Raw genomic sequence first — 21,213 nt, forward strand, 5'->3', positions numbered from 1 at the left:
TTACGGGAGTAGAAAGCCTCATCTTTCTCCCGTGGAGCGGCTGGTAGTTTCGAACCGCTGACCTTAAGGTTCGCAGCCCGATTCGTAACCACTACGCTACTAGAGCTCCTTCCAGAGGAACCCAATATTCGGGAAGAGGGCGGACGGGCCCAAGAGCGTTCACCCAGGCTCACCAGTTTCCTTTGCCAAGTGGTAGAACTTGTCCCGCCGGCTTTTCCCGACCTTCCCTTTCTTGCCCATGGTGGAACGAGGTTGTCACTTAATCTGGGGGAAAGATAGGAAAAGTTGAGAACGTCTTTTCTCTGAGCACTAGAGTTCGCTTTTTCCGTCCCACTTCCAGCAATCACATTCCACGCGTTCCCCACATCGAACTCCTCTGTACGGAACCGTTTTCCCCACCCCTGAGCTGCACATGTAGGCAGCAAAACTACTTCCGCTTCCGCCCTTGAGTCTGCAAAGCCTTGTTTTCTGCCATTTTGAGCGTGGCAATACATTTTTCTCAAGGCTTCATCCTTAGGTCTAATTAGTTGGAATCTGGGACCAGGAGGGCAGAGTACATGGACTACAAATCAAGTTTCTAGAGAGCACCGTTTGTGACTTTCTCGCCCTCCTCCGCATTCCCTTCCAAAGCGCCTGAATCCAGTTGTAACCCTCTCATCATGGCCTCTGTTATTTAACATCGCCTTCCGCCCGTTCGGCTTATTGACCCGGAACTCTTCTCTGCCCTTGTCTTCTGGCCCCAAGTCATTTCTTCTGCGCTTGCGCGTCGAGGCCGCTGGGAGGCCAGTGGTGCTAGTTTAAGAGAGAAGATGGCGCTTGAAGGGCTGGAGCAGGTATAGCAGCAGTCGGACCGGGACCGGGACCGGGACCAGGGCTGGATATGGAGCGGGTATTAGCCAAGGTGGGGAGCTGGCCGGAGGTAAGGTGGTCGGAGAAAGGTAGAGCAATATAGACCGAGCTCTGCTGGGACCGGATCTGCTGTGTCAGGGCCGGGCTGCGAGAGGAGAACGCCGTAAAAGCAGAGGGAGCTAGCGGAGCAGTAGGAGCGGGAACGGCCTCGAGTCGCAGCTAGCTGGAGGACCCGGCGCCCGGCCGTCCCACCGACCCCGCTGAAACTTTAACACCTTGGGTTTGAGTAGTGCGCGACCGTACAAAGCGCCCCGGTGTTTCTGACTCAGTCTTCCTTTCTAGGAGGTAGGCGGTGTTCTCCTTCTCATTTTCTTTAAGTCATGTGGAAACGAAGGGTTCTGAAGGAGCAGTCAACTAGAACCTAAATCTTAAGGCTTCAAAGTCGGAGCTCTTTCTACATAACGCCGCCTGATATGTAAGTCTTGTGGGGTAGCGACACTTAGCCTGATATTCGGTCATTTTCCTGTGTCTTCAGATGGAGCTGGAAGAGGGAAAGGCAGGCAGTGGACTCCGCCAGTATTACCTGTCCAAGATCGAAGAGCTTCAGGTGAGGAGGAACGTGGGGGGGGTTGTTGTTGTTAAGTGCTGCCGTGTCGGTACCGACCCAGTGCGAGCCTGTATAGGGTTTCTGAGGAGCCGCTGGTGAGCTTGAACCACCCACTTTGCTGTTCAAAAAAACATTGCCGTCCAGCGCGTTAACGCACAGAGCCACACCAATTTCTAGAGCCCATGTCCCTACCGTGGAGTACCATGCAAACTTCATCTCATACTTTGGACATATTGTCAGGAGGGACCAGTCGCTGGAGAAGGATATCATGTTTGGTAAGGTGGAGGGTCAGAGAAAAAGAGGAAAACCCCCCAACAAGATAGATTGGCCAAGTGGCAGCATCAGTGGGCTCGTGTGTGGCAACAATAGTGAGGTTGGCCCAGGACCCGGCCCGTTCTGCTGTGCATAGGGTTGCTATGAGTTGGTACCGAGTCGATGGCACCTAACAACAATGGTGCAAAATTCCTAATCTTTTTCTTTTTTTGTTGTAGTTTTTAGAAAAGGGAACCTATGAGGAGTTGTTAGTGAGGTCAAATTGGTTCTGACTCACAGTGACCCTGTATAGGATTTCTGAGGGTGAGTTTGAACCACCAACATAATATAAAATTTATTAGATTAGGTTTCTTGTACCTTTCAAGTACAACCACTTTGAGACTCAATAGTATTCAATTTGTTAGACATCTTCAAGATTCAAATATTAACAGAAAACGTATCTATAATTGAAGGCCATTCCTTTTAGAAGAGACTTAAATGAGAGTTTCTTATCAAAGCAAAGAAAGTGGGCTCCGGACAGGGCAAAACGAGAATGTGAGGAAAGACAGTGTGGCTTCCATGAGACCAAATCATTAAGAATTGGGCAACCCTTTAGTGAAAGAGGAAGCAGTAACCATAGGAATAAGAAAAACTACTACGCGTAGATGGGGGTAAACTGCAAGGAAAATTTCTGAACTCCAGGTGTATTTAAGGTATCAACAACATGACTGATTTGCAATTTTAAAAGTAAGTTTATGTGCGATTTCCTGTTTTTCCCCATCGCTGAGAAAAGCAGCAGGGTTGTTGTTGCTGTTAGGTGCCAGCAAGTCGGTTCCAGTTCATAGCAGCTGTATGCACAACAGAAAGAGACCCTGTCCAGTCCTGCACCGTGCTCACAATTGTTGCTGCTGCCACTGTGTCAGTCCATCTCGTGGGGTGGGCTCTTTTTCATTAACCCTCCACTATGCTAAGCACCATGTCTTTCTCCTGGGACTAGTCCATCCTGATAATCTGCCCGAAGTATGAGAGACAAAGTCTCGCCATCCTGGCTTTTAAGGAACATTTTGGCTGTACTTCCTCCAACACAGATTTGTTTGTTTTTCTGGCAGTCCCATGGTACTTTTAATATTCTCCTCCAACACCATAACTTAAATGCATCAATTCTTCTATGGTCTGCCTTATTCACTGTCCAACTTTCACATTCATATGAGGCTATTGAAAATACCATGGCTTGGGTCAGGCACACCTTACTCGTCAACAGACATCTTTGCTTCTAAACACTGTAAAGAGGTCATGTGCAGCAGATTTGCCTAATGCAATACATTGATTTATTTTATTTTTTTTAAATTGTGAATTGAACATCATACAAGAAGAAATCATACACCTTGTTTCATTGTAATGATTATAACCCCTCCATGTGCTATAGGTTAACAGTATTTCTCGCTATTCCTTTTAGCTCTTTACACTCAGGCATATATAATAATTTACACCACCAAAGGGCACATTCTGCAAGTCTGCCTCCTGGCTGCCAGTTCTCAGTCCCTCTCTTCCCATGAATCTAGAGTCCTCAGCTGCTCCCTCTCTCCATGTCACCATCTCTGCCTCCATCTCTGGTGTCGCTGCTTCTCTGGATAAGGTCCTACATTTTGCTTGTGTTCTTTGTTTTCTTGACTGATACTTCCATGAGTTTTGATAGTGGATCCAAGCAAAATGAAGTCTTTAATAACTTTAATCTTTTCTCCATTTTTCATGGTGATGTTTATTGGTCCAATGGTGAGGATTTTTGTTTCTTTTACATTGAGGTGCATCCCACAATGAAAGTATCTTTGATCTTTATCAATAAGTATTTTAAGTTCTTTTTGCTTTCAGCAGGCAAGGTTGTATCATCTGCATCTCAGATTGTTAATGAGTCTTCTTTCAATCCTGATGCCATGTTCTTCATATAATCCAGCTTCTGAGATTATTTGATCAGCACACAGATTGAATAAGTATGGTGAAAAGAATACCATCCCTGGTGTACACTTTTCCTGATTTTAAACCAGTCAGTATCCTCTTGTTCTGCTCAAAAGACTGCCTCTTGGTCTATGTGCAAGTTTTTCATGAGCACAAATAAGTGTTCCAGAATACTCATTCTTTTCCAGTGTTGTCCATAGCTTGTCATGATCCACACAGTCGAAAGCCTTTGCATAGTCAGTAAAGCACAGATAAACATCTTTCTAGTATTCTCTGCTTTCAGCCAAGATCCATCTGATGTCATCAGTGTTACCTTGTTCCACATCCTTGTCTGAATCCAACTTAAATTTCTGGCAGTTTCTTGTCAGTGTACTGTTAGAGTTCTTGAATTATCTTTAGCAAAATTTTACTTGCATGAGAAAGTAATGATATTGTCTTATGATCTCCACATTCCATTGGGTCATCTCTCTTTGGAATAGGCACCAATATGGCGCTCTTCTAGTCAGTTGGACAAATAGCTGTCTTTCTGATTTCTTGGTGTAGATGAATGACTACCACCAGTGCTGCATCTGTTTGTTGAAATTTTTCAATTTATATTCCTTCGGTTCCCAGAACGTTTTTCTTTGCCAATGCTTTCAGTGCACCTTGGACTTCTTCCTTCAGTACTATTAGCTGTTGATCATATGCTGCCTCTTGAAATGGTTGGACAACAACCATTTGTTTTTGGTACAGTGACTCTGTATTTCTTCCATCTCTTCTCTTTAGGTGTTTTCTGCATTATTCAGTAATTTCCCATAGAATCTTTCAGTTAGTTGAGGTTTGAATTTTTTCTTCAGTTCTTTTAGCTTGAGAAATGCTGAGTGTGTTTTTTATTTTTGGTTCTAACTCCAAGTCTTTGCATATTTCATTATTATAATACTTGGCTTTTTCTTAAGCTGCCCTGTGAAATACTCTGTTCTACTTTTTTGCTTCTTTGTTTCTTCCATTTGCATAATTATCTCTATACTGAAGAGGATGTTTCAAAGTCTCTTCTGACATCCCATTTTGGTCTTTTTCTTCTTTCTTGTCTTCTTAATGACTTTTTTATTTCTTCTTGTCTGATGTTCTTGATGTCATTCCACAACTCTGTTGGTCATTGGTCATTAGTGCTTAATGCATCAGATCTGTTCTTGAGGTGATCTCTAAATTCAGTTTTCTTGCCCTGTAGCCTAAACTTGCAAATGAGCAATTGATGGTCTGTTCCAGTTTGCCCCTGGCCTTGTTTTGGCTGTTGATATCCAGCTTTTTCATCCTCTCTTCACACAGATGTAGTCAATTTGATTTCTCTATACACCTGGTAGTCTTTTGTTTAAAAAAGGTATATTTGCAATGAATAAGTCATTGTTACTGGAAAATTCTATCATACTACCTCCAGCATTGTTTATATCACCAAGGCCATATTTTCTAACTGCTGATCTTCCTGTTTGTTTCCAACCTTACGTTTTAATCACCAGTAATTGTCAGTACATCTTGATTGCATGTTTAATCAATTTCAGACAGAAGAAGTTGATAGAATTCTTGTTTCATCATCACTGGCTTTAGTGGTTGGTGCATAAATTTGGACAATAGTGGTATTAACTAGTCTTCCTTGTGTTGTTAAGTGTCGTCAAGTCAGTTCTGACTCATAGTGACAGAGGGTTTCCAAGGAGCTTGAATCGCCAACTTTGTGGTTCAAACTGATCTTGCAGTCCAGCGCATTAACCCAAAGCATCACACCAGGACTATGGATGTTATTCTGTCACAGACAGCATTATACTTCAAGATCTTCAAAATTTTTACAATGAATGCGATGCCATTCCTCGTTCGTTATTCTTGGCGTAGTAAACAAGATAATTGTCAGGTTCAATATGGCCAATTCCAATCCATTTCAGCTCACTAATGCTTAGGATATCTATCTTTATGCGTTCCAATTTTGACACCTTCCAATTTTCCTAGATTCATACTTCATACATTACATGTTCTGTTATTAATCAATGTTTGCAGCTATTTCTCCTCGTTTTGGTCCTAAGAGCTGTGCTCTATTTGCGTCATCATGGTTTACTTTGCTTTGAGGAGACAGTTCTTCCTCAGTCATATTTTGAGTGTCTTTCAACCTGAGGGGCTTATCTTCCAGCAGTGTATCTGACAGTGTATCTGACAGTGTTCTGGTGCTCTTCATCATGTTTCAGTGTTCAATCTTTTGGTTTGAATCTGACAATCTTCTGCTGCTATTCAAAAGGTTTTCAGTGGCTAACCATTCTGTAGTCCACGTCTCCTTTTTCTTAGTTTCTTAGTATGGAAGCTCAGTTGAAACCTGTCCACCATGGGTGTACCCTGCTGTTATTTAAATACCAGTGGCCTAGCTTGGCAGTATAACAGCAACACTTAAGCTACCACAGCACAACAAACTGAGTGGTGGAGCAGGTTAGGTGATTTCCGTTTATAGTCTGGAAACAGATCTAGATCTTCTCAGTTTTGTTCTAGTTGTTCTTAGCTATTTATTGGCAGCAGCTGGGCTAGAATGCAAGCGTCTCTCTCAAAGGCTGGTAGTCCTTCAGTGTTGTGTATTGTCACCCTTCAAGAAATCCACAAGTCAGCGGTACCTTTTCTCCATCAGGGGCTATTATTCCTGGACCAGTATTGGACAAGCAGTCCTTTTTGATGACTGCCATAGACCAAAGGAACTCTTGGAGACAGGACAGGGTCATTAGGGTCATATTGGAGCACCTGAGACCATGTGTAGATGCCCCGTAGTTGTCCCAGTCTCAGTTCACACCCACTGTGAAGGTTCTTAACCTTGATACTGCCCTTTGCCCTCTGGTAACAGAATTTGCTTCTGTCTTGCACAGCTGATTGTGAATGACAAGAGCCAAAACCTCCGGAGGCTTCAGGCACAGAGGAATGAATTAAATGCAAAAGGTGAGGAGGGGGGTAACTTGGGAAGGCTGCTTGTGGGATGTGGCTCTGAGGTGGTTTCCTCCCAGCCCTGGGTGATACTGTGGATTGTGCTCTCCTATGCTTGTTTCAAATTGGGCTGCGAACCGCAAGGTCAGCACTTCAAAACTCCCAGCTGTTCTGCGGGAGAAAGATGAGATTTTCTGCTCTCGTAAAGATTAACAGCCTCGGAAACCCTATACCAGGGTCGCTATGAGTCAGAACCGACTCCCCGGCACCTAACAATAACAAAATGCTTGTTTCACAACCACATCTTTTCTGTGCTGTATTATAACCCCGTTAAGGACAAGAGTTCCTTTGTGTGTGGCTTTCCCTTCAGAACTAATGGTGTGCAGTTCATGGTGAAGTGAGTCAGGGGTGAGGGGGCATGCTAGGAGAGTCTCACCGATGCCTGTGTCCCCCCCTAGTTCGTCTGCTGCGGGAGGAACTACAGCTACTGCAGGAACAGGGCTCCTACGTGGGGGAAGTTGTCCGGGCCATGGATAAGAAGAAAGTGTTGGTGAAGGTAAAGGCAGTAAAACTTCAAGGAGCAGCCCCTAGTGCTCACTGCATTTCTATCCCTTGGTGGCTTTGGGAGGTGTTTTGTCGTGGTCTAGGACTTGTGGGTCTTCTGAGACCAGTCGTGGTTGGTGATCTGAGTTTGTGAAAAGTCACGGAGCCCTTTTTTCAGGTACATCCCGAGGGCAAGTTTGTTGTCGATGTGGACAAGAACATCGACATCAATGATGTGAGTGTGGCAGGTGAGGTGGGGTTGGGGGTAGGTTTAGGGTCAGCTCCTACTGCACTACTTTCTGAAACTCCCTTGCTCCTTGTATCCAGGTGACACCCAATTGCCGGGTGGCTCTAAGAAATGACAGCTACACCCTGCACAAGATCTTGCCCAACAAGGTGGACCCACTGGTATCACTGATGATGGTAGAGAAGGTACCAGATTCCACCTACGAGATGATTGGTGGACTGGACAAGCAGATCAAGGAGATCAAAGAAGTAATCGAGCTGCCTGTTAAACACCCTGAGCTCTTTGAAGCCTTGGGTATTGCACAGCCCAAGGTGAGAAGCAGGGTTGGCTTTAGGAGGGCCGTGTTATGCTAAACCCACTCCTGCTCCAGGTCATAGAATAGGGACGTTGGGATAGACTATAGCTACTTAGGCTGGATCCTCTCCAAGAGGCTCTGGGAGAGGTGTTTCCAGCACACTGAGGGTTTGGTTAGAAGTTCCTGGCTGTTCATTTTTTGTTTCTTGGACCCAGCACACAGCACTCAGTGAATTCCCAGGGAATGAAATGAAGGGCTGGCTTTCTGCCCTGATTCCTCCTCTTTCCCACCAGGGGGTGCTGCTGTATGGACCTCCGGGCACTGGGAAGACACTGTTGGCCCGGGCTGTCGCTCATCATACAGATTGCACCTTTATTCGCGTCTCTGGCTCTGAGTTGGTACAGAAATTCATTGGCGAAGGTAATTTACCAGAAACATGAGCAGGAAGTGGGAAGACAAGGGTCTTTTGGGCCCTCTAACACTGGTTTGGCCCTCCTCACAGGGGCAAGAATGGTGAGGGAGCTGTTTGTAATGGCGAGAGAGCATGCTCCGTCCATCATCTTCATGGATGAAATAGACTCCATTGGCTCCTCACGGTTGGAGGGGGGCTCTGGAGGTGACAGTGAAGTGCAGCGCACCATGCTGGAGCTGCTCAACCAGCTAGATGGCTTTGAGGCCACTAAGAACATCAAGGTCATCATGGCTACTAACAGGATCGATATTCTGGACTCAGCTCTGCTTCGCCCTGGGCGCATTGACAGAAAAATTGAATTCCCACCCCCCAACGAGGAGGTTTGTGACCGACCGTGCTGGGAGAGGTGCTGGCTGTAGGGGTGGAAGGAGGGGACTCGGGCCTTTTCTCTCTGGTCCATAGGCCCGGCTAGACATTTTGAAGATACATTCTCGGAAAATGAACCTGACCCGGGGGATCAACTTGAGAAAAATTGCTGAGCTCATGCCCGGAGCATCGGGGGCTGAAGTGAAGGTAGCTGGAGACTGGGAGGCAGGCCATGCTTGGGGCCAAGGGGGCACAGTGGCAGCATCTCATCGCCTTTCCCTGTCTAGGGCGTGTGCACAGAAGCTGGCATGTATGCCTTGCGGGAACGGCGAGTTCACGTCACCCAAGAGGACTTTGAGATGGCAGTAGCCAAGGTATATTATGTCCCTGCCTTTCTCTGTTTGTGGCGGCTATAGAGCCATCACAGGGAGAGGAGGGAGTGCGTTCACCTGTGTGTAACAGCGCACCCTTGCACACTCTCTTTCCAGGTCATGCAGAAGGACAGTGAGAAAAACATGTCCATCAAGAAGCTTTGGAAGTGAGGTGGGCACTCTGTGGCTTCTCAATAAAGCTTTGTGAGCCACCTCTAAGACTTGGCCGTTAACGACTGATTGTACTGCGCAATGACTATGGCACCGTAAACAAAAGGATTTATTTGGAAACTTCCAAACCTGCCAGAAGTGGCATCTGCCTAGACCCACCCTCCTTACCCAGCTCCAAAGGGCAACCAGCCCCCCTACCCCACTTTACTGGCCATTCCACCATGCATATACCCACGCTTAAGGCCATGCTAGAGAGCTGGAGTGTCCCCTCCCTCCACGAGGCATTAACCTCACTGGGCCCAAGAAACGGGTGGCAGCACTCTGGCACCCCAGGAGATGATGGCGGCCAAAACCGCTTGCATAGACTGAGGAAAGAACGTAAGGGAGGAGGCACCAAAGAGAACTCTCTGGAAAACCCCAACTTAACCCCTATACAAAAAAAGTGGCTCCCGCATAGAAAAACCTGCTTCCCAAATAGTGCAAATACCCAAAGGAAAGGAAAAACCAGCAGCAAGGCTGGGTTCATAGGAATGGCAAAGAACTTTGGTTTCGGAAGGCTAGGAAGAGTCTGGGCTGTGCCCCCTTCCTTGCCCAGAGCCCCAAGGGGGAGTCTGTAAACATGCAAACCCAGCAGCCTTTGGTTCTGAAACGTCTGTTACAATGTCCCATTACAGCCTCCCACAGTCCTACTTGGGCCTGCCTGCAGGAGGCAGAGGAGGCATCTGTTAATGAACTGAACCCAATTAAAGCCAATGCATAAAGTAAGTATTAATAAGGCTTTGGGGACCCAAGCAACAAGGAATCCTATCACTACATTTATGAAACTACAGCTGAGGGATAGAGGGTGACAAGAGACACACCTCACCCCATCCTTAGCCTACATGTCGGTTGCCCCAGTCAGGACCCAGAGGGTGGTCCCTTTCCAGGCTGAGGCAGGAATGGCTCCAGAGCTGGAACAAGAGGAAGCTCCCTGAGCAGTTAGGTCAGGCGGATTCCCAGCACCTGTTCCAATTCCTGTCTGCGCTGCTGCACCTGGAGAAGAAGCCAAAAGTAGCTCAGGCCTTGGCTACTTACAACCAAAGGCAAGCAAGCAGTCGGGCAGGGGCTCACCTTGGCAAAAATATGCCTCCCCACTGCTTCCTGGGCCCAGGGCTGGTGGTAGAACGCAGCCCGCCTCTCCTCCTCAGGATTCCCAATCACATCAGTGATGATCTGCGGAAAGGAAAATCACAGCAAAATTCCCTGAACCGATCCACCCCTGAAGCTGGAGAGGTAGTGCTGTGAAGTCATCTATTGCTTAAACCCCACCTTGAGGTCCCGGCGCTGGGAACGGAGCCATTCCTGGATGAAGTCCTGGGGGTCAGTGCTAAAGCTGAGCATGAAATCCCTCTGGGTCTTTAGCTGGTTGATGGACTCAATGGTCTCATGGATCTGGGGGAAAAGGGTTGTGTATTAAACTAACCCTCTTCTCTAAGGAGTCTTCCCAGGCTGAAGCCCCAAGGAATGAGGCAGAGACCCACATATGCAGGCAGTTTAGCCTGCCTTCCGGCCCTTCCACAGCAGTGAGGTAAAATGGGAGCACATGGCCCACCTTGACATCAAGGGAGGCGATCTCCTGCTGGTTGGTGGTAGAGGCTAGAAAATTGCTCATTTGCGCCTTCAGTGGGTCGTCCACCTCCACATCAATGTCATAGCAGGCAGTTTTCTTCTGGTCATTAGGGTCCACACTGTAGGCCACACATGGAAGGGAGGGGGAAGAACACGGCTATATTCATTCAACCACCTGGATCCACCCTGGGACCCGTTCATGCTCACAACCCAGAAACAAGAAACCAAACCTGCTGCTTCCCTTCAGCGTTCAATCAAGCCAAAGGCACTTCTACTCAGAAGATCCATCCCCTGTCCTTCCCTCAGTTTACCTAATAACGTGGTTGATGACAATGGGGTCTGGATGCTGCAGCAACCCAGCCAGCTTCATAGGAATCTCGGAGAAACGGAGTCGGCCACAACTGAAGATCTGCAGAGAGCACCAAAGGCTCGGTGATGCCTCTGAGGGGTCCAAAGGACGTGGCCCATTTCACGGTTAGAGCAATGGACTGAAAACTGGCTGAGAAGCAGCCTGGCGGGGATCTGGCTCACCTGGCGGAAGTAGCGGTTGCAGTTGATGTACTCGCGCTCGTGCCCATCCTGTAGCTGGTTGTGTTTGATGTACAGCCACAGGGCCTGCATGATGGCGGCCCTCGTCTGTGTGTGCACTCCCAGCAACCTTGCCAGCCGGGGGTCCAACTTGTACTGGGGAGGCTGGGGACAGGACAGAAAGCAGTCAGAGGAGAGTCCTGGGGGAAAAAGCAGCGAGACATAAGCTGAAGTAGGAGCCTGTCCCTGCCCCCAGGCACTTGTCACCTGATGATCCAACATGAGCAGGAGAGTACACTTGACATTGAGGTCCCCAGGGCGCTTCACCTGGAAGCCATCTGTCTCCTGGGTGGTGGGCATCCGGTGCCACTGGCAAGGAACAGGAAAGGGGTGTGAACACACATCTGGCCCTCTTAGGGACTCGAGAGCAGGACACTGCCCTAGCATATCAGCTTATGCTCTGTCCTCGGGCGGGACCACGCTCACCTCCACCAGGTGGTTGTCAGGCCCGTACAGCTCCTTGTCCAGCTCAATGACGAGGCTCTTAAAGAACGAAGAAAACTTCCTTTTCTGTTTGCTAGGCTGGGGGTAGAAAGGGGTTTGAGATGGGGGTGTTGCTAAGCTGCTTCATGCTTGAACTCAAAGCTGTGTGAAGCCCAGAAAAAGGTCCATTGTTTCAGCCCTGGAGTCAGGGTCCAGGGGAGTCTTGGGCCCTGAAGGAAGCAGTCAGACTCTAGGACTAAAGAGAGACTGGAGGCACAGGGCTCTCCACACAGCCTGCTGCAAGGCAGTAAGGGCCTCTGTGAATTCCAAAGGAAGTCCCTGGATAGTGCAAAACATGATCAGCTACTACTGACTGAAAGGTTGGAGATTCAAGTCCATCTAGAAGCACCTCAGAATAAAGGCCTGGCAAACACTTCTGAAAAGCCAGCCATTTACAACTTATGGAGCACAGTTCTATGCTGACACATGGGGTTACCATGAGTCACAAGTGACACCACAGCTAATGGTTCTGGGTCTGGTGCCCTTTCCTCAAGATGCTTTACTGCCATCTGCAGGAAGCAGCAGTGATAACCATACAAACCAACAGGCTTGGAGCTCTACAAAGCGTGGCCATTACCAGCACCCTCTCCCGGAGGAGCAGGACTTCTCTGCAAACGCTCAACTGTCTGGCCCCCACTTTAAATCCACACAGGTCACCTCCCCTGGGGAACCCCCTTTCCCAACTCACGTCATCTAGCAGTTTGCCTTCCACTCGGAGTTCCCAAGAAGCCACCTTGTCCCCTGCTGGAGTCCCCGCTGGGGTGCCCGCACTTCCTGCACTATCAGCATCAGCCTTGCTGGGGCTGAATGTATTGGAAATGTAGATCCGAAGTTTCCGCTTTTGCTAAAGAGAGAAAGGCAAGTAACTAGGAGTGAATGGCTCTTCTACCTTCCCGTCTTCACTCATTCAACAATCAACCGCAACCTGGCGTGACCCTGGGAACAGGTATTGGAAGCAGTAATGCCCAGCTTTAGCGAGGAATTGCCTGTAGCATGGACAATTTCAGAATGTGGGACTGGTAGTGTCTATTAGGCAAAGCAGAAGCTTCCAGATCATAGTGGCAGTAATACCCAAACCCTGGTGATGGTCCCCAGATATCTGGGTCTCCTGGAAAACCTTTACCCTTCTGGGGATTGTTGTAGATAATTATTTAAACAACAACAAAATGTTCTCTAGAGATGAGAACAGCGACAGGAGCTACCCTTATCCACCCTCTATTCTAGTAGCTTTCTTACTTTTGATTACAACTCAGAGCATATTTAAAATCATGACCCATTACGCATGAGCATATATTTATATATAAATATCTAGAACAAAAATCTCATGAAATAATACTTAAACCTTTACCACATGTGAAATACCCTCCATGTTTTGTGTTTCATTTTAAAGAAATATGCCCATCGCAACACATTCAACTGAGTTCAAGCCTCACTCTTGGCTGTATCCTGAAGTTTGAAACCCCTTTGCTAGCCCCACACAGACTCTGCCTTGGCCCCTCAGGAAGGCTGGGGATGGCCAAGGCTGTTCATACCGTCAGTGGCTTTTTGATGGCCTCCTGGATCTCCATCCGCTTTCGAGCAATGGTCTGGTCCAACTTCCGCTCAAAAGCCAAGAGATCCATGTACGCCTGAGATTCAGGGACAAGCTCCCGGATCTTGAGGAAGGGAGGAGGGCCTCGTCAGCAGCAGATCTGGCTCCTACCTCCCTGATCCCAGGGTTGGGAAGATTGGCACCCCCATCCCCAGCCATCCATCAGTCAGGTCTCCAAGGCGCCCCTCCCAACAAACTTACTCGCTGAGGTAGAACCTTATCCGCCATCTTCCTCCTCTTTAGCCTGGGGAGGAGAGAAGTCCATGTAAGACGTCAGTGTCTCCGGCAACTCAGACATCTCCTCAGCTCCCAGGACTTCCCCCCCAAGAGAACCAGGTCCTCCTCAGTCACCCAGTTCTTAGAGTAGAAGGAAAGTCTGGGGGAGTGGTGGTGGGGAACAGGAAGATCTTACCCTCGGCGCTGGGCAGGCATCGGGGGCTGGGGCTGGGGCACGAGCAGGCGTTTTCGGAATGGGTCCATCATGGTGGGTGGCATGCCAGGTCGAAGTGGAGCAACTGTGCCAAATGGGGAGCCGCCGGGGGGTCCCACCTGCAAGCCAGCCATGGGCATCCGGCTCCCTGGAGACATGCCAGGCCGCTGGGGGAAGTGAGCCACCGGTGGGCCAGAGGTCAGTGGCGGGGCCCTGCAGAGCCCAAAGGCCATACCCTCCATCCCTGCTGAGCACTGGAGCAGCAGGGTGCCAGCAAGGGAGACAAAGGGGAGCAAGCGCCTGCAGCAGAAGTGTAAACCACACCTGTCCCGCCCCCTTCAGTTACCCTGGCACTCATGCCAGCAAATGAGGCAGGAGCAGATCTGCCAGAGACCACGGTGGGAGGAGAATCCTGTTTGCCAAAGAAGGGCCCCTCAGCAGACTCCTCGTTCACTCGAAGGCACTCTTGAGGCCCTCAGATGGTCCCTGAGCCCTACCATCCTTCTTCCCTGACCTGGAGGGTGAAGCTGAGGCCAGCGTACATGGCACGAGCAAGCTGAAGCTTTGTTAAGCCTCCCTGAGACTCAAGGGCAGAGCCTCCATGCACAACCCCTGGTGCACCTGAGGGGGCGGGGCAGTCCAGGGGGCTGGCAAGCCCGCAACAGCAGTGCCCAGGTGAGCAAGCTGCAACAGGGTGTCTCAGAGAGAGTCCCAAGTGGTGGGCTCCGGCAGAGTCCAGAGACCATCTGGTCGCCATATGTCCCCTTCCTATAACCCATAACTGAACCCTTTACGCACCTCCCTACTCCTACACCAAAAGACCCCAAAAGAGAAAAAGTGGCTCCTGAGTGGTCCCTGGGAGAAAGGACACCTAGCACCTGGACTCTGCCCGGGGTCCAGGCACCACCTGGCAATCGGGGCTGGCTCAGGCTCAAGTTAGCTTCACAATCCCAATGTAGAGAACGGGAGTAAGGCTGTCCTGGGGGGCCAGGATCACAGACCTAGACATCCAGGTGACAGAAGTAGCTTCCTTACAAGTTGGCAAGGCTTCCCACCCAGGCTCAGGCCCCCAACATTTTTGTGGAGCCCATCTGGGCGTCCCTTCCACCCCCGCCTGCCGCCCCCCACCCCCACCCCCAGGCTGCTGCCTGCAAGGCCTGTTTGGCAGCTCTGCCTTGCACATGCTGTCCCTGGCAGCTTCGCAGAGCTGGCCCCAGGGCCCAGATTATGCAACCAGCACAACCAGCTAACCAAGTCAGGCTGGGTGGGGACCAAATCAGACCCTCATGGCCACCATGGAAAGGGCATTTTCTCCTGCTCTTCTGCCCCAGCCCCAGGTTTCCACTGGAGGGTTAGATACTTGCTAGGCGCAGACATGGAGAGGAAGGCGGCGTGGAGCAGGGTTGGTGGGGAGAGTGAAGAGCTAAAGGGGAGGACTCTGGGGTCTTGCCCCAAATCTCTCCCCATCAGGAAGAAGCTCATATGAGCTGCTGGAAGGCAAAAGACAGCCTGTCTCTCTGCCTTACCCAGAAAACAAGCTCAGTGTGGCCACAGCTCTGAACCCAGGTTCCAAACAGCCCAGGCGAGCTGCTCACAACACCTCCTGCCATACCACCCACCCCTCCCAGGCAGGTGTTCAGGTAACAGGAAGTCCCAAGACAAGAGGCTCAGGCAGGGTCTGTAATAGGCTCCACCCAGACATCTGCACCGTCTTCTGGGGCTCACCAGGTCTGTAATAGGCTCCACCCAGACATCTGCACCGTCTTCTGGGGCTCACCAGGTCTGTAACAGGCTCCACCCAGACATCTGCACCGTCTTCTGGGGCTCACCAGGTCTGTAATAGGCTCCACCCAGACATCTGCACCGTCTTCTGGGGCTCACCCAGGCCCAAGGGAAGGCTGCCCACACTTCACAGAGTCCCTGCCAATCGCTACACCTGGGCTGGAAAGTACCAGGAACTCCTCCCCCTTCCAAAAAAAACAAACCCCACAACAACCTAGGAATTAAAACAACCAAAACACCTACCACCACCACTAACAGCCCAGTTAGCCCTGAGGCTGACTACCTGTAGCCTACCTAGGTAGGTTTGACTCAGTCCCCTGAGTCCCGGAAGTCTGCAGTAACCTCCTCTCTTTGGCCCACCCCTCCACCACTACCTCCCCACCAGAACAGGAAGGACAGAACACTAAGCCTAGGGCTGTGGGCCTCTAGCGGAGGCATCAGGGTTCAGGAGAGCATGTGCTTCTCAGACCCAAGCCTGTGGTTGTCAGTGCATTTCTGATTTTCTGGTGTTTTGATCCACAGTTAGAATCAGAGGGAAGTGGCTCATCATGTCCCTTCTATCCATCCGCTCCCCTCAAATCTCTGCTCTTCTAGCTCACTTCAGGAACCCTAACAGGCAGGAAATCCTCTTGCTCCCCATACTTCAAGTTCCTTCTCCTTGAAGCCTTACAACCCTACTTGCAGATTCTCCTGCTCTTGAACCCAAACTCATGGAAGTGAGCTGGGATGGGAAGCCCTGGGAAGCAGAGGGTCAGTGCTATCCCCTAGTACCCCATCACAGAGCCCAGGCCACTCAGCCAGCCAGTTCGGTTGTGTTGAAGTCCCAAGGCCACGCCCCACAAAACCCTTGTGGTATGGATCGAGAAGGGGCTTTCCTTAGGGTGTATTTCCCACAGGATGCATGCCAAGAGAACTGCAGAGGCTCCTGGCTGCTTCGAGGTCAAAGGCTGCAGGGAAACTCAGCTCATGCAGAGACCACTCAGAGCCACCTGGGCCCATGAATCCCCATGGGGGAGGACGAGTGGGTTAAGATGAATCCCAGCTGGAGGCGTTGGGACCAGGTCAATCTTTGTCCATGCCCAGACCTTTTTGTATTGTTTTGGAGGAGGGGTGAAACATAAGGAGAAAATAATTAAGTGCCCCCAGTTAACCATTTCTTTGGGAAGTGAGGGTCCTGTATATACCCTAACCCATGAGGGACCATTTCCAGGACCTTTGACGGGTGACAGAGGAAGTCTAGGGCAGACCTTGGGAGATTAGTAGGAAGCCAATACAGAATGCTAGGGCACCTGGGCTGGATGTGGCAATGTGAGACCTGAAGACTACATGAAAATGGAGAGAGTAGGCACAATTCCCAAACGTTTGGGAGTTATCTATGCCAACAGACCTGGGGATGAGGAGCACCACCAGCAGGGCCAGCGGAGTTCCTTACACCCTGACCCTAAGGGTGGAGTCTGCCTCCCAACAGCCTCTGGAGCTACATACTGAGAAGCTCTCCTCCCAAACTCCTAATGGGTCAAGGCAGTAGGGTCCTTTGAAGTGACTTCAAACCAGCAGGGCTCGTGGCTCCTCCAGACAAATCAACTCCTGGACACTATGACAACAGGCACAAAGCCAAGAAACGTCTGCTGCACAATATGTCACAGGGTGCCTCTGCCTGGCTACCACCATCGCTGCTCTAACCCGGTCACCTAGGAGAAGGCTCCAGGGGTGGAGCTGGGAGTAGTCCCCCAGCACTGCACAAGGCGATGGTATCCCCTTGCTGTGTACTGAGCGGCTCACAATCGTGGGAAACCAGGCTCTTCCTCATTAGCAGCTGGGAGCCATCTCAGAACACAGCGGGGCTAACAGGACAGGGCACGCTAAACGCTGCCAGTTCCGGACTAGAAAAACCAGGGTGGACTGGGTGTAGGACAGAGGCCAGTGCAGGGAAAGCCTGCTTTCTCAGGGAGGGCCCTTGGCCATCCCCTTTTCTAAAACTTTCTCATCACTTTCCAGGATCCGCACCCCAGGTGCTACACTAGACCCACAGATCCACATATTCACTTGCTACAACTCCTACATCCCTCAGTTACTCAGAATCCCACCCACGCCCCCCAAAACTCTGTTGCTGTAGAGTCGATTCAGACTCCTAGGAAGTCTAGTTTTAATCCGTAGGACATAAGAGAACTACCCCATAGGGTTTCCAAAATTGTAATCTTAGGAAAGCAGATTACACATCGTTCTCCCTCGGAGCAGCTGGTGGGTTTGAACCACCGACCTTTTGGTTGGTAGCCTAGTGCTTTAACCACGGCGCCACCCAGGGATCCTTAACAGAAACCCTCAACTGCTTCAACTCCTCCACATACCCTTTTCCCCAACTCCTCCACCACCACGCAGCCGCACCCCAAGAATCCCTGGTCTTGTCCTCTATATTTCCCGTGAGCTCCCCGTGCAAAGCGCGGTGCTCTCGGTCCAGGAAGTTCCCTCACTAAGAGCCTCCCACAACCCCTGCCCGGGCGTCCTCGCGGTTCGGCCCCCCGAGCCGCCTCCTTACCTGATACGGCGCTGCCGGGCCCGCGGGCCCCATGGGGCGGAAGGCGGCGGCTCCGGGGCCCCCCACGCCTCCAGCCGGCCCTGGTCCCCTAAGCGTCGGTCCGGGCAGCATGCCGGGTCCTGTGGGGGGAGGCGGCGCCCCCAAGGCCGCAGCTACGGCGCCGCCGCCTGGACTCAGTGGGGGCAGCGGGAACCCGCCCGCGCCACGACCCGACATCGCTCCGTCCCGTCCCGAGGTGTCGTGATCCGGACTCCGGGCTTCGCACCAAATCCGCTCCTTATTCCGCGTTCCGGGACTTTCTGATCTAAATTCCGGGTTATGCGAATCCTGGTTTTGGGTTTGTTGATCCGGGTTCCGGGATTTCTGACTTCAAGTTCGCGAGTTGCTCACTGACCCGGTTTGGGCTAAGGCCGATCCTGATTCCGCTCCTATAGTAATAATTCCGGATCCGGGATCTGCGACGCGCACGCCTGCCGCCCCCGGCCGCGGCAAATTTAGCCGCCGGTTCCCTGCTTACCAAGAGGTTGCAACCAACTCCTGCCCCGCCCAACCCAGTTCTGCACTAGCCCCGCCCACATGTAAAGGCCAATGCTAAGATGCCTCATCAAATCCCGCCCCTCCCTAACCGCTGGTCTCTAAGCCACGCCCACGTGACTTGGACCCGCCCTTCACTAGAGAGGCGGGAGAGAAAATCCGTCCGGAAATGCTGAGCAAAGCGCGGGGTCAGAGGTCGAAGGTCGCATAAGGCTGCCACACAGAATAGGACAGTTGCCGCTCTCTTCCGGGTATAGCCACCTCCAGGACTTATCCAGCCACGCTGCTTGTGGTGGTGGTGGTGATTTACCGGAGTCGGTTCCGACTCAGCGACCCTGTACAGGGTTTCCGAGGCTGTAAATCTTTACAGGACCAGAAAGCCTCATGTAGTTTTGTCAAATATCCTTTCTACATTTTCGATGTTAAAGACTGAAATAAGAGCTGATCTCAGGGGCAGGAAGTCCTTTCTGGTGGCTCAGTGGCCAGTGGACTAAATCCAACTGTGTAAAGGTTGATTTGGCTAACTGTCAGCGTTCTCACGCATTTTTTAAATTGCTGTGCCTCACTTTAAGGAAGCCCAGTAATTAACTCCACATGAAAATTTTCTAGGTGAAGAAAATTTGCACCATGAAAAATCGTCTAGTTAAATAAGTTTCTTCAGTATTCAAGTTTGTTGTTGGGCGCTGTTGAGAAAGTTCTGACAGCGACCCTATAAGCAGAACGAAACACTGTCTGATACTGCACCTTCTTCACAACTGTTACGTTTGAACCAACTGTTGCTGCCACTATGTCAGTCCATCTCATTGGGGTCTTCCTCTTTTTCGCCAACTCTCCACTTTACCAAGCATGTTGTTCTCACAAGGGACTGGGTCCCTTTTGTAACATGTCAGAAAGTATGAGAGACAAGCTCTTTCCATAGTGGTTTCTAAGGAACATTCTGGCTGTACTTCTTTGAACACAGATTTGTTTATTCTTCTAGCAGCCCATGGTACTTTTAATATCCTTCAACACCATCACTCAAATGCAACAATTCTACAGTCTTCCTTATTCATTGTCCAACTTTCACATGCATATGAGGCGATTGAAAATACCATAGCTTAGGTCAGGTACATCTTTGTCTTCAAACTGATAGGTTTGCTCTTGAACACTTTCAAGAGGTCTTATGCAGCAGACTTACCCAATGCAATATGTTGTTTAATTTCTTGACTGTTGCTTCCATGAGTACTAATTGTGGATACAATTGAAATGAAGTCTTTGACAACTTTAGTTTTTTTCCTCCAATTTATCATGATGTTATTTATTGGCCCACTTGTGAAGATTTTTGTTTTCTTTACATTGAGGTACAATCCATACTGAAGGTTATAGTCTTTGATATTGTCAGAAGTATTATAAATTCTCTTTGCTTTCAGCAAGCAAAGTGGTATCATCAGCATATTGCAGGTTGTTAATGAGTCTTCCTCCAATTTAGATGCCAAGTTCTTTTCATAAAACCTAGTTTTTCAGATTTTCTTAGCATATAGATTGAATAAGTATGGTAAAAAGACACAACCCTGGTGCACACCTTTCTTGATTTTAACCCACTCTGTATCCCTTTGTTCTGTTGGAATAACTGCCTCTTAGTATAGGTTTCTTATGAAGCATTCTGAAATACCCATTATTCACAATGCTATCCATAGTTTGTCATGATCTATGTAGTTAAAATCCTTTGCATAGTCAATAAAGCACAAGGAAACGTCTTTCTAGTATTCTTTTCTTTCAGCCAAGAACCACCTGCTGTCAGTAGTGATATCCCTCATATCACTTCCTCTTCTGAATCCAGCTTGAGTTTCTGGTAGTTCTCTTTCACTGTACTGTTGCAACCGTTTCTGAATTATCTTTAGCAGAATTTTACTTGCATATGATATTAATGATACTGTTTGATGATTTTTGCATTCTGTTGGGTCACCGCTCTCTGGAATGGACACAATATGGATCTCTTCCAATCAGTTGGCCAGGTAGCTATCCTCTAAATGTTCTGGCATAGATGAGTCAGCGCCTCCAGTACTTCATCAGTTTGTTGAAAGATTTCAGTCTGTATTCCATGAATTCCTAGAGACTGGATTTTCACCGGTGCCTTCAATGCTGCTTGGACTTCTTCCTTCAGTACCATTGGTTCTTGATCATATGTTATCTCTTGAAATGGTTGAACGCCGACCATTTCTTTTTTGCACAGTGACTGTTTATTCTTTTCATCTTCTCTTGATGCTTTCTGTATCATTCAATAACTTGCCCATGTTGTTGTTTTAGTGACATTGAGTCAGTTCCAACTCATAGTGACCCTGTATAGGATTTCCGAGGAGCAGCTGGTAGATTTGTACCACTTACCTTGCAGTTCAAACCAACTTTGCAGTTGAGTGCTTATCCTATAGTGCCACACCAGAATTCCATTTGCCCACGGTGGTGGTAGTGGTAGTGTGCCGTGGAGTCAGTTCCGACTCATAGTGATCCTGCACAGGATTTCCAATGCTATAAATCTTTAGAGGAGCAGAATGCCTCATCTTTCTCCTACAGAACAGCTGGTAGTTTCGAACTGCTGATCTTGAGATTAGCAGCCCGATTTGTAACCGCTATGCTAGAATTCTTAATATTTCAAGTTGAGGCTTGGGTTTTTATCTCAGTTCTTTCAGGTTATAT

At 49.4% G+C, this 21,213-nt stretch overlaps 3 protein-coding genes across 3 annotated transcripts in view; 1 reads left to right on the top strand and 2 right to left on the bottom strand.

Moving 5' to 3' along the window:
- The window catches only part of FTSJ3 (FtsJ homolog 3 (E. coli)), a 6,740-nt gene extending 6,500 nt beyond the window's left edge, over window positions 1–240 (bottom strand). The window contains exon 1 of the mRNA XM_006833575.1: window positions 174–240. Coding sequence (XP_006833638.1) covers window positions 174–240 — 67 coding nt within the window. The remainder of the gene's footprint in view (window positions 1–173) is intronic.
- A 523-nt stretch (window positions 241–763) lies between these two features.
- On the top strand, window positions 764–9,035 carry PSMC5 (proteasome (prosome, macropain) 26S subunit, ATPase, 5). Its single transcript, XM_006833576.1, has 11 exons — window positions 764–833; window positions 1,385–1,456; window positions 6,529–6,598; window positions 7,042–7,139; window positions 7,305–7,361; window positions 7,454–7,684; window positions 7,962–8,088; window positions 8,171–8,460; window positions 8,543–8,653; window positions 8,734–8,820; window positions 8,935–9,035. Exons 1-11 carry the CDS (start codon window positions 810–812, stop codon window positions 8,986–8,988), a joined length of 1,221 nt encoding a protein of 406 aa, XP_006833639.1. The 5' UTR covers window positions 764–809; the 3' UTR covers window positions 8,989–9,035.
- A 467-nt stretch (window positions 9,036–9,502) lies between these two features.
- Window positions 9,503–18,310, bottom strand: SMARCD2 (SWI/SNF related, matrix associated, actin dependent regulator of chromatin, subfamily d, member 2). The gene is made up of 13 exons (XM_006833577.1): window positions 18,007–18,310; window positions 13,671–13,855; window positions 13,460–13,502; window positions 13,200–13,322; window positions 12,356–12,511; window positions 11,611–11,706; window positions 11,392–11,493; window positions 11,128–11,289; window positions 10,908–11,005; window positions 10,580–10,715; window positions 10,297–10,419; window positions 10,099–10,200; window positions 9,503–10,020 (listed from the first exon to the last, which is right to left on the bottom strand). The coding sequence occupies exons 1-13, from the start codon at window positions 18,220–18,222 to the stop codon at window positions 9,967–9,969; spliced, it is 1,596 nt and encodes a 531-aa protein (XP_006833640.1). The 5' UTR covers window positions 18,223–18,310; the 3' UTR covers window positions 9,503–9,966.
- Between the last annotated feature and the right edge of the window lie 2,903 nt (window positions 18,311–21,213).

This window comes from Chrysochloris asiatica, unplaced genomic scaffold (genome assembly GCF_000296735.1).
Source record: "Chrysochloris asiatica unplaced genomic scaffold, ChrAsi1.0 scaffold00007, whole genome shotgun sequence".
NCBI classification, from domain to species: domain Eukaryota; kingdom Metazoa; phylum Chordata; class Mammalia; order Afrosoricida; family Chrysochloridae; genus Chrysochloris; species Chrysochloris asiatica.